Below are 16464 nucleotides of genomic sequence, written 5' to 3' on the forward strand. Positions count from 1 at the left end.
TCCCTGAGAGCAGGGGCCCAGGACGGGGCGTCAGAGAACCTTCCTCACGGCTTCCGTCTGGTCCACGAAGCAGCGCTGCCGCCCGCCAGCCCCGGGCAGCACGCGGCGTCCCGTCTCAGACTGTCCCCCGAGCATTAAAACACATGTAATGTGCTTCGCAGACAATGCAGGGACGACGGGAACCGAGAACCAGGCACATAATTACAAGATAAAAATGAACATCCTTCGCTGGGGTAGGTTTTAATAAGATTTTAATAATGTTGGTAAGGAGCCAAATTACAAAATGCTCCGGAATACGGAGTACAAATCCTCAGAGACAAAATAAAAACTCATAAAAATATAAGAGCCCTTTAAAGCCAGTCATCATCTTTAGGGTAAAGAAACCACTTTCTCCACAGAGGGGCTGACTGAACACGTTCAATAAAAACTAAGTGGGATTAGAGACAAGTGTCCAGCCAGCCACCCCCCCCCCCCCACCTCACCCCCGCTCACAGCGACAGGAAGGTGCGATCAGTGTCCGAGGAGGAAGGCCTGGAGCCGGGGGCGCAGATGAGGCCTGGCCACCAGATCTGGCGAAAACCGCCTGGAGGCACCTGGATCTCCGCACATCTCACTTACAGGTTAGGAATCACTTACTTGGGAATGACCTTGGGAATAACCTTGGGAGAGGCCTTGGGAATGACCTTGGGAGAGGCCTTGGGAATGACCTTGGGAATAACCTTGGGAAAGGCCTTGGGAATGACCTTGGGAGTGGTCTTGGGAATGACCTTGGGAGAGGCCTTGGGAGTGGTCTTGGGAATGACCTTGGGAGAGGCCTTGGGAGTGGTCTTGGGAATGACCTTGGGAGAGGCCTTGGGAGTGGTCTTGGGAATGACCCGTGATGGCCGCCCCTCCACACAGTCCCCGCCCCCGCAGCAGGATGTGGTCTTGGGGGCGACAAGATGAGCTGTCTGCTCGGGAACGACGATGTAATATGTGACCCACAAACCAAAAATGAGATAAAAACACAGGAGTCAGAAAAAAACAACAAAAAGCACCAGAGTCCCCACCCCCAGAGGGACAGGAGGCCACTCCCCCGGGGGGAGCAGGACAGCAAAGCGAAGAAAGGGTCCAGAACTCAGCTCCGCCACCACCATGACCACGGCGGCCGTCCTCTCCGGGTGTCTGGGGGGACCCCGGACTCCCAAGCACACAGCTCAATGCCGCTGCCATGCGGGCCCTCCGTGTTCCCACGGGCACTACACGCTCTGCTTCATGTGGGCCAGATGTTCCCATCAGCGTGCCGGCTCTGCCGCAGGAACACGATGGCTATGATTTGTCCGCCTAGCCCACCGCGTGCAGTAGCGGTGACGTGCGGTGGGTGACGGCGCGCGTGGGGACGCTCTCCTGCACCCCAGAAAACCAGCACCCAAAGGGGCAGGCACCCCGCGCCAGCCCCTCGAGATGGGCCGGGCACGGGCCCCGTTATCTTAACCCTAAAGCAACAGCTTAATCAGACGCAGATTCCGGGCGACGGGAGGGAGTCGGGGAGGTGAGGCTCTGCGTGCTTTAGATGTGCGTCTCCGAGTGCCGCCCGGACGGGAAGGCTGCGTGTAACTCCAGGTGAAAGGCGCCCCGGCTCCTGGAGGAGGGGGTCCCCACTCCCGGCGGTGTAATGGGATGGGACTCACGGAAGCTTCTGGCTGGGCCTGCTGTTGATGGAATCAAAGTCAATGACGATCTTGCTGCACTTGGGTGTGAATTTCCTAAATGGAAGAAGCAAAATATATAATGAAAGAGATAAACTGAAGAACTTGTGTACTTACAGGCATAACCCACGGACACGGGCAACAGGGTGGTGAAGACTGGGGGCGGGGGGGTGGGTAGGGGTTAGGAGGAGGGGTGTAAAGTGGGGGGAATGGAAGGTATCTGTAATACTATCAACAATAAAAAATATATTAAAATATATATATATAATGGCATTATCCAGTGAGTAGTTAAAGTTATCTGTTAGGTTTGGCTTAACCCACACATTTTCTGGGGACGCACTTTCTCCTATAGGAGCCAATTTCAGGGCCCCGTGCAGACAGGAACACGGCCCCTAAGACTCAGACCCAGGCGATGCTGGGGGCGTGGCTGCAGGCTCCTCGGCTGGCTGAGCACATGAATTATTGGGGGGCAAAGGACCCCTAACAAGTTAGCTGCACAACATGATATCCCATCACTACCTTTCTACCAGACTTATCTGATTTCTAGGAAATTTCTAGAGCCAACGTGAAATCACTCGAACGCAAATAAGAGTCCATTTTCTTTTGCCTCTTACACATATCGCCAGAAAACAGCTAGGTTTAGCGAGGAGTCTTTTTTAAACGCGTGTTCTAAAAAATGCAGACGTGAAATACACCCACTATCATTTCTTTACTCCTTGATGTACCTCCTGTAACAGTTAAAAAGAAAATATCTGGGGACCACACATATTCTTTTAAAAATCAATAAAGAGTCAATGTCTAATTATTAGTACGTTAAAAAAAAAAAATGTGGATTTAGTGTCTCAAAAAGCGTAACAGATTCACAGCCTACAACCTGTATCCCTAATGACGGACGCGAGGGGCCAGGGGTGTCACTGATTCCAAGAGCCCCACTGCTGACCGTAAGTACCGCAAAGAGCCTGCTTCAGAAGCTCACAGCCTCAGAACAGGTGTCCACCATGAATCGAAGGCGCTGGAACGCACCTGCAGGTCAAACCTGCCCCCCACGCTCTGCCTGGCAGAGACAATCATAAACGTCTAAGTGGCTTCCAGTCGCGGTCTCAAACGCTGCTGTCCAGAGGGTTCCTGTTGTCTCTCCCCCGGCAGCGTACTGTCACCCTGAATGCTCTGTGCAGGAGTTGTCACCCTGGCTAGATGTACAAAGGCTTAATGTTCTATTGTCAAACTTGTGAGTTTTTAACAGTTTCTCGCTAGGAGAGCCATCAGCTCAAGCCCTGGAAAGCTCCTGACATTAAAGCGCAACCCGCCCGGCCGCCATGGCCCAGGGGCTGAGCACGGACCGATGAGCCAGGAGGTCACGGTTCGATTCCCGGTCAGGGCACGAGCGCGGGTTGCGGGCTCAGCCCCCAGTGTGGGCGTGCAGGAGGCAGTGGGTCAATGATTCTCTCTCATCCTTGATGTTTCTCTCTCTTTCTCCCTGTCCCTCCCTCTCTGAAATCAGTAAAAATCTTTTTTTAAAAGCACAATTATTAGCCAGATCGGCTTCAACTACCTCTATCCCTGCTCTTAACGACCCGCCCCTAAAACACACCGAGAGGTTCAGCCCACCGCCCTGGGAAAGAGGCGCCAGAGGTGGAGGGGAGGCGGGCATCACAGGCAGAAACGAAACACGGGTCCAGGCCACCCCGTTTCTCCATCAGACCACCCCGTTTCTCCATCAGACCTCAGACCTCCCCGTTTCTCCATCAGGCCTCAGGCCACCCCGTTTCTCCATCAGACCTCAGACCTCCCCATTTCTCCATCAGGCCTCAGACCTCCCCGTTTCTCAATCAGGCCTCAGGCCACCCCGTTTCTCCATCAGACCTCAGACCTCCCCGTTTCTCCATCAGGCCTCAGACCTCCCCGTTTCTCCATCAGGCCTCAGACCTCCCCGTTTCTCCATCAGGCCTCAGACCTCCCCGTTTCTCCATCAGGCCTCAGACCTCCCCATTTCTCCATCAGACCTCAGACCTCCCCGTTTCTCCATCAGGCCTCAGGCCTCCCCGTTTCTCCATCAGACCTCAGACCTCCCCGTTTCTCCATCAGACCTCAGACCTCCCCGTTTCTCCATCAGGCCTCAGACCTCCCCGTTTCTCCATCAGGCCTCAGGCCTCCCCGTTTCTCCATCAGGCCTCCCCGTTTCTCCATCAGGCCTCAGACTTCCCCGTTTCTCCATCAGGCCTCAGGACACCCCGTTTCTCCATCAGGCCTCAGACCTCCCCGTTTCTCCATCAGGCCTCAGACCTCCCCGTTTCTCCATCAGACCTCAGACCTCCCCGTTTCTCCATCAGACCTCCCCGTTTCTCCATCAGACCTCAGACCACCCCGTTTCTCCATCAGGCCTCAGACCACCCCGTTTCTCCATCAGGCCTCAGACCTCCCCGTTTCTCCATCAGGCCTCAGGCCTCCCCGTTTCTCCATCAGGCCTCAGACCTCCCCGTTTCTCCATCAGACCTCAGACCTCCCCGTTTCTCCATCAGACCTCCCCGTTTCTCCATCAGACCTCAGACCTCCCCGTTTCTCTATCAGGCCTCGGGCCACCCCGTTTCTCCATCAGACCTCAGACCTCCCCGTTTCTCCATCAGGCCTCAGGCCTCCCCGTTTCTCCATCAGGCCTCGGGCCACCCCGTTTCTCCATCAGGCCTCAGGCCTCCCCGTTTCTCCATCAGGCCTCAGGCCTCCCCGTTTCTCCATCAGGCCTCAGACCTCCCCGTTTCTCCATCAGACCTCGGGCCTCCCCGTTTCTCCATCAGACCTCAGACCTCCCCGTTTCTCCATCAGGCCTCAGGCCTCCCCGTTTCTCCATCAGACCTCCCCGTTTCTCCATCAGACCTCAGACCTCCCCGTTTCTCCATCAGACCTCAGACCTCCCCGTTTCTCCATCAGACCTCCCCGTTTCTCCATCAGGCCTCAGACCTCCCCGTTTCTCCATCAGACCTCAGGCCTCCCCGTTTCTCCATCAGACCTCCCCGTTTCTCCATCAGACCTCAGACCTCCCCGTTTCTCCATCAGACCTCCCCGTTTCTCCATCAGACCTCAGACCACCCCGTTTCTCCATCAGGCCTCAGACCACCCCGTTTCTCCATCAGGCCTCAGACCTCCCCGTTTCTCCATCAGGCCTCAGGCCTCCCCGTTTCTCCATCAGGCCTCAGACCACCCCGTTTCTCCATCAGGCCTCAGACCTCCCCGTTTCTCCATCAGACCTCAGACCTCCCCGTTTCTCCATCAGACCTCCCCGTTTCTCCATCAGACCTCAGACCTCCCCGTTTCTCCATCAGGCCTCGGGCCACCCCGTTTCTCCATCAGACCTCAGACCTCCCCGTTTCTCCATCAGGCCTCAGACCTCCCCGTTTCTCCATCAGACCTCGGGCCTCCCCGTTTCTCCATCAGGCCTCAGACCACCCCGTTTCTCCATCAGGCCTCAGACCTCCCCGTTTCTCCATCAGACCTCAGACCTCCCCGTTTCTCCATCAGACCTCCCCGTTTCTCCATCAGACCTCAGACCTCCCCGTTTCTCCATCAGGCCTCGGGCCACCCCGTTTCTCCATCAGACCTCAGACCTCCCCGTTTCTCCATCAGGCCTCAGACCTCCCCGTTTCTCCATCAGACCTCGGGCCTCCCCGTTTCTCCATCAGACCTCAGACCTCCCCGTTTCTCCATCAGGCCTCCCCGTTTCTCCATCAGGCCTCAGACCTCCCCGTTTCTCCATCAGGCCTCGGGCCACCCCGTTTCTCCATCAGACCTCAGACCTCCCCGTTTCTCCATCAGGCCTCAGACCTCCCCGTTTCTCCATCAGACCTCGGGCCTCCCCGTTTCTCCATCAGGCCTCAGACCACCCCGTTTCTCCATCAGGCCTCAGACCTCCCCGTTTCTCCATCAGACCTCAGACCTCCCCGTTTCTCCATCAGACCTCCCCGTTTCTCCATCAGACCTCAGACCTCCCCGTTTCTCCATCAGGCCTCGGGCCACCCCGTTTCTCCATCAGACCTCAGACCTCCCCGTTTCTCCATCAGGCCTCAGACCTCCCCGTTTCTCCATCAGACCTCGGGCCTCCCCGTTTCTCCATCAGACCTCAGACCTCCCCGTTTCTCCATCAGGCCTCCCCGTTTCTCCATCAGGCCTCAGACCTCCCCGTTTCTCCATCAGACCTCAGACCTCCCCGTTTCTCCATCAGACCTCCCCGTTTCTCCATCAGACCTCAGACCTCCCCGTTTCTCCATCAGGCCTCGGGCCACCCCGTTTCTCCATCAGACCTCAGACCTCCCCGTTTCTCCATCAGGCCTCAGACCTCCCCGTTTCTCCATCAGACCTCGGGCCTCCCCGTTTCTCCATCAGACCTCAGACCTCCCCGTTTCTCCATCAGGCCTCAGGCCTCCCCGTTTCTCCATCAGACCTCCCCGTTTCTCCATCAGACCTCAGGCCTCCCCGTTTCTCCATCAGGCCTCAGACCACCCCGTTTCTCCATCAGGCCTCAGGCCACCCCGTTTCTCCATCAGACCTCCCCGTTTCTCCATCAGGCCTCAGGCCTCCCCGTTTCTCCATCAGGCCTCGGGCCTCCCCGTTTCTCCATCAGGCCTTGGGCCACCCCGTTTCTCCATCAGGCCTCGGGCCTCCCCGTTTCTCCATCAGGCCTCAGCCACCCCGTTTCTCCATCAGGCCTCGGGCCTCCCCGTTTCTCCATCAGGCCTCAGCCACCCCGTTTCTCCATCAGGCCTCGGGCCTCCCCGTTTCTCCATCAGGCCTCGGGCCTCCCCGTTTCTCCATCAGGCCTCAGCCACCCCGTTTCTCCATCAGGCCTCAGCCACCCCGTTTCTCCATCAGGCCTCAGCCACCCCGTTTCTCCATCAGGCCTCAGCCACCCCGTTTCTCCATCAGGCCTCAGCCACCCCGTTTCTCCATCAGACCTCGGGCCTCCCCGTTTCTCCATCAGGCCTCGGGCCTCCCCGTTTCTCCATCAGGCCTCGGGCCTCCCCGTTTCTCCATCAGGCCTCAGACCACCCCGTTTCTCCATCAGACCACCCCGTTTCTCCATCAGGCCTCAGACCTCCCCGTTTCTCCATCAGGCCTCAGACCTCCCCGTTTCTCCATCAGACCTCAGGCCTCCCCGTTTCTCCATCAGACCTCAGGCCTCCCCGTTTCTCCATCAGACCTCAGGCCTCCCCGTTTCTCCATCAGGCCACCCCGTTTCTCCATCAGGCCTCGGGCCTCCCCATTTCTCCATCAGGCCTCAGACCTCCCCGTTTCTCCATCAGGCCTCAGGCCACCCCGTTTCTCCATCAGGCCTCAGACCTCCCCGTTTCTCCAACAGACCTCAGGCCTCCCCGTTTCTCCATCAGACCTCAGGCCTCCCCGTTTCTCCATCAGGCCTCAGACCTCCCCGTTTCTCCATCAGACCTCAGGCCTCCCCGTTTCTCCATCAGACCTCAGGCCTCCCCGTTTCTCCATCAGGCCACCCCGTTTCTCCATCAGGCCTCGGGCCTCCCCATTTCTCCATCAGGCCTCAGACCTCCCCGTTTCTCCATCAGGCCTCAGGCCACCCCGTTTCTCCATCAGGCCTCAGACCTCCCCGTTTCTCCATCAGACCTCGGGCCTCCCCGTTTCTCCATCAGGCCTCAGACCACCCCGTTTCTCCATCAGGCCTCGGGCCCTCCACTCACCTGAAGGCGACCCCAGCCATATCAAACATGAGCCTGGCGGCGGTGGTCTCCTCGCTATCGTGGTACTTATCAGACATGAAAATCACTTCTTTGATACCTTAAAAGGCAACAAGGCAAGAAGCCCCATTAATACAAGCAGTGACGCCGCCACGGATGGCAGCGCTGCCCCGGAGCCTTGTGGGTGCCCAGCAGTGCATCTTCTGTAAGAAAAGCACGCATCCACCTAATGGCGGGGTCTGCGACGAACCGCCTCTTCCGAGGGCGCGTCCACACCGCCCAGTGGCTGCAACCAGGAGCCCGCTCCGGTCCAGCAGCGGACAGGACAGGCGGCGTGGAATCTGCCCTCCAGCCTTTATGGATTTTTTTTTTTTTTAACAAATGCAAAGTGAAAACATGTCAAGTCCTCAAGCCTCGATCCGATTAACAAATTTCCAAATTTCCTTTACTGCGGGCAATCAGACATTCTTTCCTCACGAGGCAATTACTGTTGAACTCGAGAGGCTCATGGCGGGAGGGGAGCGTGCTGGCAAAATCGGAGAGACCAGCGCCTTCCCTGGACGGCTCTGCAGACCCACCTGGGGCTTCTCCCGTCTCCCCAGCAGCGCTGACCCTAGGCGGGGGCCTGGCCGGCACTCCCCACACCGGCTCCCAGGGACAGCCGGGGGGGGGAGGGGGGGGCTGGCCTCCCAGGACACGCGCGGCTCTGCCCACGCCTGCACCGTCTCGTGCTTGTGTCCCCAAGGACCTTCCAGCGCCCGCGGGGGAGCCACAGAGACCCCGGCTCTAACGCCGGCAGACCCCCTCTGCTCACAGACCCACAGGCTCGTGACAAACAGCCCCTCTAAGCCGCACATCTGGCCCACACGGTGAGCCTTTAAATCTCACGCCGAGAGTTTTATGGAGACAGAGTGTGGCTGAATCTTAGATGTGACAATTTGAAAAAGGTGAACTGTTCAGAACACAATGCTGTCGCTTTGGGGTAAGAAAAACTTAACACGCCTCTAACACGGTACCATTGGAGTCTTATGACATTAAAACGCAGAGATATGGTTAGGTCCTCAAATATCTACCCTACATTAGCTACACATTAAAATTTCACATACAGCCTCCCAGCTGACCTTGTATCTGACAGAAACTCATTTCTCGCCCCCCCCCCCCCCCCCCGCCACCCCGTAATCTATGCACGATATGCCAGAGGACAGAAAACTGACAGTAACGATATGCAAAGCCCGCGTTGCTTTTCGGCAGCTTGCAGTTTAAGAAGTTGCAAACGAAATTAGGAGCATGTTAAGAATCGCAGAGGATGCAATTAGTCGCAGAATACCTGGCACCGTTCAGAAACAAAACACGGGCAGCATCCTGCGAAGTCGATCGTGCAATTAACTTAGATCTAAACAGCAGCAATGTCGGATCAAACCCATCGGCGAGGGGCGGCGAGGGGCAGGCCGCGGCGCAGGCGTGACAGAGGGGCCGCCCGCGCCTACCTGCCTGGATGATGAGCTTCGCGCACTCGTTACACGGGAACAAGGCCACGTAGATGGTGCAGCCCTTCACGTCGGCCGAGTTCTTGTTCATGATGGCGTTCAGCTCGGCGTGGCACACTGCGGGCGGGAGCGAGAAGAAAGAGAAACACTGAGATTGGGGCTCAGGAAGAATGCACACAGAGGGCCGAAGCGTTCCGTTCCGCCCTCTGAAATAACATATAACAGACTCGATTTAAAAAATAATAATAATTAGAAACCAGAAGTGCTGAGAATGCCAATGAGGGCCATGTGGCCCGAAGGCTTGGCGATTGAACAGCCCAGGGCCTGTGAGCACCTAGAGCCGCCAGGAGGGGCCGGGGTCGGACACCTCCCCCACCCCACGCGCAGCCACAGGCCCTGGGGCGTGGAACTGCCCACACAAAATGGCTCATTGGTGCGCTGACATGCACACGCAGGGATGTGCTTTCTCTGTGGCCACTGAGAGGGCAGGAGCAATGGTAAGAGCAAGAGAATCAAGACGTGGAGCTGAGCATTCCTGACCCGCGGGATCTGCGTGGCCTCATGGTTCCCGGCCCACACGCACACCCAGTGGGTGCCCAGGAGTTCGTCTTTCATAAGAAAAACATGCATCCACTCAATGGCAATGAAAAGTCAAGTTTGTTTTTGTGTTTTGTTTTATTGATTTCAGAGAGGAAGGGGGAGAGAGAGAGAGAAACATCAATGATGAGAGAGAATCATGGATCAGCTGCCTCCTGCAGGCCCCACACTGGGGATCGAGCCCACAACCAGGGCATGTGCTCTGACCGGAAATCGAACTGTGACCTCCTGGTGCATACATAGGTTAACGCTCAACCACTGGGCCACGCCGGTCGTGGGAAAAGTCAAGTTCTTGCTATACTGGCTCATTCCACCTAAGATCTCTACACGGGATCCAAGGTTATTCATCCCCAGACCTGCCAGAATTCCAGGATGAAGGGAGCTCCCTCCTCTCCCCTCCCGCACCTGCCAAAGCCCACGCACCTTCCCAGGGCCTTGGGCTGGGGGTTCGCACCACCTAATCCACGGGGCGCTCCCCTCAAGGCAGGAGTTGTGCTCACCACTCCAATCTAGTTCGGAATCTCCTGCCTGCTCTGCGCGGTGGCTATATGCTATTTTTTTTCTTTATCCTTTATATATATATATGCTATCTTTTTTTTCTTTATCCTCACCTAAGGATATTTTTTCCATTGATCTTTAGAGAGAGAGTGGAAGGGAGGGAGGAGGGGGAGAGAGAGAAAAACACTGATGTAAGAGACACACTGACTTGTTGCCTGCCCAATGCACCCTGACCGAGGCCATTAATCGAACCTACAACCCAGGCACGTGCCCTTGACCGGAAATCGAACCCGAGATCCTTCGGTCTGAAGGCTGACACTATAATCTGAGCCAAACCGGCCAGGGCACTGTATGCTCTCTTCATTGCTATTTCCTTTTCTGGGTGCGTTATCTAAGACTATATTATATCTCCCTGAGGCAGTGGTTCACCAATGTCTGCAGGCTGGAATCCTCGGATGTTCCAAAACACGGCTGTCGGGGTCCCACACCCGGAACCTGACATGGCCTGGGTGTGGACTGGGCTTTGAAACCTAGAGTCTAAGCGGTTCCCTCACGTGTTTCTAACATGCAGATGCGTCTAGGAAACACTGCCTCACAGAACCCTCTGGCAGCCCCAAGGTGACTTAACAACACACGTTACTCATGCAAGTGCTAAAATCAATGTTTGTTGAACGAATTAATGACTATCTGGCCCTGGTCCAACTCACACAAACCTCCTGGAATTATAAACATGGGGCTCCGAGGGCCTCCTCGCCCTCTCCCACCACCACCAGCCTACGCACGTCCTCCCCCAGGCGTGCCGAGGCCGCCTCTCGGCCCGGGCACACTGGGGCCGTGACGTCCTCCTCGGTCAACGAGCCTTTACTGAGGGCCTCCTCGGGCCCAGCTTCCTCCCGGGCCTCCCGGTCTCGGGTGGGGTGGCCACTGTGCGTGTCCGGCAGCAGCTCTGCGGTGCTGCGGGCAGGAAGCTGACCAGGCCCTCCTAGGAAACACTGGGAGCACTCCTTTTAGTCCACGAAGGCCACCATTTAGGAGGTCTCAGGCGTGTGTGGGAACCAACAGTCTCAGGCATTGGAAGAAAATCTCAAGGAAAAGAAAAGCTGCACTTAATCAGACGGCAGCCCACCAGAGAACCCCTGCGGGCCAGAGGGGCCTGAGCCAGCCCCCTGAGCCCCCCAGTCCATACACCCCCCAGGGGAGGGGAGGACAGGAAGGAGAGATGGGCTCCAGGCTCAGGGCCCAGGAGGATGCCGGCCTCACAGAAGTCCCCTTGCCCCCACGTCCTTCCCACGACCAAGACGTTCCCAAGCCCGGAATAACCCCGCTCGGCGTTAAAAACAATTAGATGTAATTATTTCTTCTATTTCCCCCTCGAGGGCAGGACCAGTCTTCTAGGTTTGTTGTGACTCCCCCGGAGTCTAAGGCGACGCCATGAACATAATGGGTGTTAAATATTTATTGAATGAATAAAGGGGGGTAATGCAGATCCTAGTGATTGATGCCGACGCCGGGAAATACAGACAGTCCTCTTAAATTCAAATATCAAAAACAGGCCTTCCCGCCCAATAAAGGCTTTTCGGTGGTGTTGGTATTACTCCAGAGCTACAGAGTTCCTGAATCTGTGAGAAAACCCAGTGCACTGTCCTCTCTTGATTTCTACATTGTCCCGTGGACGGCAACTGTCTTCCTCAAGTTCATTTTGGGGCAAAAGGCAACGCTGTGCGCCTGGGTGCATGAAGAAAATTACCATAGGAAGCAGCCTTTCTTGGGCAACGTCCAACACGCCTGGGTAAAGGGTGGTTCAGAGAAATGACATGCAGGACCATACACAGACTTCCCCCCTCTCTGACCCACAACATCGCAAGATGAAAGCGATAAGCTTCCTGTTGAAAAACATGAGGTCTGCTGGCGACCTGAGGGCTGGTGCCAGGCACACGTGGGCTCTCTCAAAGGAACAGTTCACGACCCACAAAGTCAAGCTAGACAATGAGGAAAACAGCCCGGCCGGCGTGGCTCAGTGGTTGAGCGTCAACCTATGAACTAGGAGATGAACCAGGAGGTCACAGTTCGATTCCCAGTCAGAGCACATGCCCGGGTTGTGGGTTCCATCCCCAGGGTGGGGCGTGTAGGAGGCAGCCGAGTCCTTCTCATCATTGATCTTTCTCTCTCTCCTTCCCTCCCTCTCCTTTCTTCTCTGAAATAAATAAATATAAGAAAATTAAACTCGTGGAGTGTCCACGCACACTCGATTTCTCTGGACCGGGGCCTTTGGGGTCTCCTACTTCCAATGGGTCCTTCTCTCTCTCGACTTTCTAGGCACGTCCCCAGGTTCAGTCCTGCTCTTCAATGCGTTCATTCTCAGATTCTCGGAGAGCAGATCGAGTTGTAAACCCCCCCAAATCTACATTTCTAACCCCAATGTCCCCTCTTCTCCTCAGGCCTTCTCCCTGGTGGCCCGAGTCTTCTCCATCACTTCTCTCACTACGACACACACTCCACAGCGACCTGCGAGCAAGAAGGTCGAGCATAAACGTATCGCTTTCTGGTGCTGGCATTCTGACCGCCTTGGGATAAATTTGGCAAGAGCTACGCGCAGATGAGTGCAAGAGCCAACCCAGGAGAAGGGTTCTCACAGGCATCTTGAGAACGCCATGGTTTTATAGTCATAGGAATAAAGACTCAGGACCCCAACGAGAGAGTGTCTAGGATGTAATTCGTAAGATAGTTAAATTGTCAAAAAAAAAAAAAGGCAAATTTTCCAACTAGTGGTCGGCAAACCGCAGCTCGCGAGCCAGATGCGGCTCTTTGGCCCCTTGAGTGTGGCTCTTCCACAAAATACCACGTGCGGCGTGCACGTACAGTGAGATTGAAACTTCGTGGCCCATGCGCAGAAGTCGGTTTTCGGCCTGGGAGAGTCTGTTTTGAAGAAGTGGCGTTAGGACACTCCAGGGGCCAAAGAGCCGCATGTGGCTGGCGAGCCGCGGTTTGCCGACCACTGGCCTAGAACTACTCATCAATGGCTAGGCAATAAGCAAAAGAACTCCCCGAACACGACAAGTGTATTTGCTAAGCACCAAGCGTCCCGCAAAACCCTCCGATTATTCTCAACGTTGTTGGAAGGGAACAGAGCCAAATGCCGAGCTTATCGGATCAACACTCCAAGTCCTCCCCGGCCAGGGGGCGGGCCTCTGCTCGGGTAGTTACGGGCCAGTTCCTCTGCTTCGGTCTTGTCCTTCCCTCTTTTCTATCACCCACGGTCAGAGTGCAGCACTGCATGAACCTCGGACCGCGCAGCAGAGATTGCATAATTAGAAAACTGTTATTCTTCAAATTCCCTCTCCCCAGAGCTTGATTAATCCTTACTGTCTCGGGTAGGCGGTTGGCTGCAAGTTTGACAAATTAACAGGATACATTCCATCCTCGGTTCGATTTAGATTTAAGAGATTCGACATTTTATAAATTTGACTTGCATCTCATTTGATATAAGACTCACACGATATCTATTTTAGACAGCAGTATTTCTAAGGTCACTTTAATAGGTTTAATCAAAAAAACACCTGTCTGGCCGGTGTGGCTCCGTGGTTGAGCACTGACCCATGAACCGGGAGGTCATGGTTCGACTTCCAGTCAGGGGCACATGCCCAGGTTGCGGGCTCAGTCCCCAGGGAGGGCCGTGCGTGAGGGAGGCAGCCGATCCGTGATTCTCTCCCATCTCTGATGTTTCCATCTCTCTCCCTCTCCCTTCCTCACGCTATGAAATCAGTAAAAGCACAGTGTTTAAAACACAGCACCTTCTCTAAAAATACCCAGAAACTTGGATAATGCTGAACAAATGCTAAGTGCTGCACATGTAACTGAGCAGGAACCGTGTGGCTGCCCTCGCTGACCGGCAGGTGCGCCCAGCACGGGACGGGAACCGGGGCCAGAGGAGATCTGGAGACGGGAAAACTAAGCTTCTCCTCCAGGTAAAGACACTCTCCGGACTGTTAAAATCCCCCGCTTTCAGTGGCGTGGCGCTTTAAGAAAGGCCTCCCTCAGCCTGAAGGGCACTCTGCCAGGGCGGAGCGGAGGTGGAGTGGCAGCTTTGCGAGGGTCAGGTGAGAGGGCCCGGCGAGGGGCCCCTGGGCCTCTTAGCCCGGCCCTGCACCACCTCTGCCAACACACTTCCTCTGGGGAAGCGCCCCTGCCCCTGACCTTGAAGGTCCTCGGCGGTGGGGCCACCCTCGGTCACGGCACAGACAGTGCGGCTCCCGGACACGACAGAGGCCAGGACCCCGGAGCCCGGAGCGTCTGCTCACGGCCTTCTGGAAGAAAGGTGAGGGGGGAGGCCTCACCCCGCAGTTAACAGCGGACATGAAGGGGGTACCCCAGGCCAAGGTCGGCCTGTGCATTTTTAAAAATAACTCGATGCCGGTTTGTGTAAGATATTCCTGTCCTGATGACAAAACGTGTGTCATTACTGCTTGAAGTACGGGTCTAAGTATACCCACTTCTAGAGTCACTAAACGCAGGACATCTCCCTCGGGCACGGCACACACACACACACACACGCACACACACGCGCGCGCGCGCACACACACACACACACACACACACACACACACACCACTGCCCTGGGTGCCTCAGACGCCTGATGGGCACACACGGGGGCGGGGGCAGCGGGGAGGGCATGCACTCGCTCCTCTCAGATCCATTTCGGGAACTTTCGCAGCTTCTGAAGCTAAAATGGAATCTCAAGGACTTATTTCTTAATTATTGAAAGATATCCTGGCAGGGCCTCATACATCACGCCAGCCTCCAGGTACCGATCCTTCCAGACGGTGATTAACGATAGGGTCGCCTCGAAATGTAAGCCCCTCCAACCCCCACCACCTCTAGCACCCTCCCCAGAAGGTCATACCATGTTCGTTATTATGGGGACCCCCAAACCCAAAGCAAACGTTTCTAGAATCTGGCCCCAAACAATCCCGCTCCTCCACCATCCCCCTAATGAAGTGTCCACATCCGTAAGGCAGCAGTGGGGTTCATTGTCAGGGATTCCAAGGCCCTGGCATACGGGGGATTAGGGGGACGGGAGAAGCAACCTGGGAACCCACAGGTTGGCCCTCCTCCAGGGCCCCCCAAGCAGCCACACGCAGCCCTTCTCGGCTTTTGCTCCCCACTCCTCGCCCCAGAGACACCCGCCCCCCGTCTCCCCTCCTGACGACTTCTTGGTGTGCAAAGCCCATTCACTCCCGTGGCTTCTCAGCCAGAGCCCTGCCCCCCTCACCCCCCGGCAGAGGCGCCCCCTTGGTGCTGGGCTGCGGCCGGGAGAGGAAAGGGCTCAAACTGGACACGGTTCCCATACATATTCAGTGATAAGACCTCATGGCGACATCGCTGGCCCCGGCACAGCACCCTCAGGGCCGCCGCTGCAGGGGCGGGCAGGTGACAGGTGTCCACGCTCAGACACAGGCACAGCCACAGCACGGACAGGGGGAGCGCTGGGGAGAGCCGGGACACAGGGGTTCAACGCCCTCTTTGAAGGCGGACGGGGACCTGGACCTGCAGGTGATGTTGTTTCTATAGGAAAATGTGGTTGGATTACACACGGCTTTTCAGAACGGCGGCGGCTAAGCCTCCGCCTGCACGAGGGTTCGAGTCCCAGCCTCGCTCGGCCGCCACCGGGAATGATCGCCTCCCTCCCCGCCGCCCGTCACGGTGCAGAGCACGCGAGGCGAACGGCGGGGAAAGCTGCCCATGTCAGACCTGGGCTTGTTCCCCGAGGACCCACAGTCCCAGCCCCGCGGCCTCCCTGTGGAGAGCGGGGAGGGGAGCCGGGACAGGGTCTCCCTCGCAGAGGTGGCAGGTGACCGCGCCTGGTGCCACCTGAGCACACAGGCCACCCCCCTGCATGAGCTCAGAATCGGGCAGTGCGGGTCCTGGCGTCCTGGCGACCCCTCGGGTCCTGGCGACACTGCGGGCCGCCCCACCCCATGCACAGCAGCGGCCTTCCTGCAGAGGGTAATGGAGCCGCTGCTCTGGCACCGAGGGGCGTGCCATCCAGGGGGCGGGAGACATTCACAGGACAGTGCACGTTGGCAGGTGAAACTCAACAGGCCACGGCGGTGACGCGGAGGAAGCCGCCCTGCGCTGGAGGACGTCTGAGCTGGCACTGCGCCCCGGTGCCCGCGGGGAGGTCTGTCAGAGGAAGGCATTCTGGCCAGAGCTGGGCCTGGAGAAGGAGAGGAGCTGCTCCCGGAAAAAGCGGCCGAACCTTCCAGGCTCCTCCACGGGCAGCCCGGCTCTGAGGGCGCCCACCTGGGGATGGCTGGGTCCCACCACGGCAGGTCCCCCTCCCGTCTCCACTCCCGGCCCCACCACCAGGCAGGTCCCCGCCCCGTCTCCACTCCCGACCCCACCACCAGGCAGGTCCCTGTCCCGTCGGCGCTCCCGGCCCCACCACGGCAGGTCCCCGTCCCGTCGGCGCTCCTGGAACCCAGCGTGGGCTTGTGGGAACAC

At 57.0% G+C, this 16464-nt stretch overlaps 1 protein-coding gene across 5 annotated transcripts in view; it reads right to left on the minus strand.

The window, feature by feature from the left end:
• Nucleotides 1–232: 232 nt before the first annotated feature.
• The window catches only part of DCTD (dCMP deaminase), a 31694-nt gene continuing 15462 nt past the window's right edge, over nucleotides 233–16464 (minus strand). For 2 of the 5 annotated variants that reach the window (XM_079778812.1, XM_079778813.1), the window contains exons 4-6: nucleotides 8869–8985; nucleotides 7385–7481; nucleotides 235–1745 (exon numbers count right to left, since the gene is read on the minus strand). In XM_079778812.1, coding sequence (XP_079634938.1) covers nucleotides 1667–1745; nucleotides 7385–7481; nucleotides 8869–8985 — 293 coding nt within the window. In that variant the 3' untranslated portion in view covers nucleotides 235–1666. Of the gene's footprint in view, nucleotides 1746–7384; nucleotides 7482–8868; nucleotides 8986–16464 lie in introns of all 5 variants that reach the window. The other 3 variants (XM_079778810.1, XM_079778809.1, XM_079778811.1) reach the window with 3 other exon arrangements.

Source organism: Cnephaeus nilssonii (assembly GCF_951640355.1).
Source record: "Cnephaeus nilssonii genome assembly, chromosome: 8".
Classification (NCBI taxonomy): Eukaryota; Metazoa; Chordata; class Mammalia; order Chiroptera; family Vespertilionidae; genus Cnephaeus; species Cnephaeus nilssonii.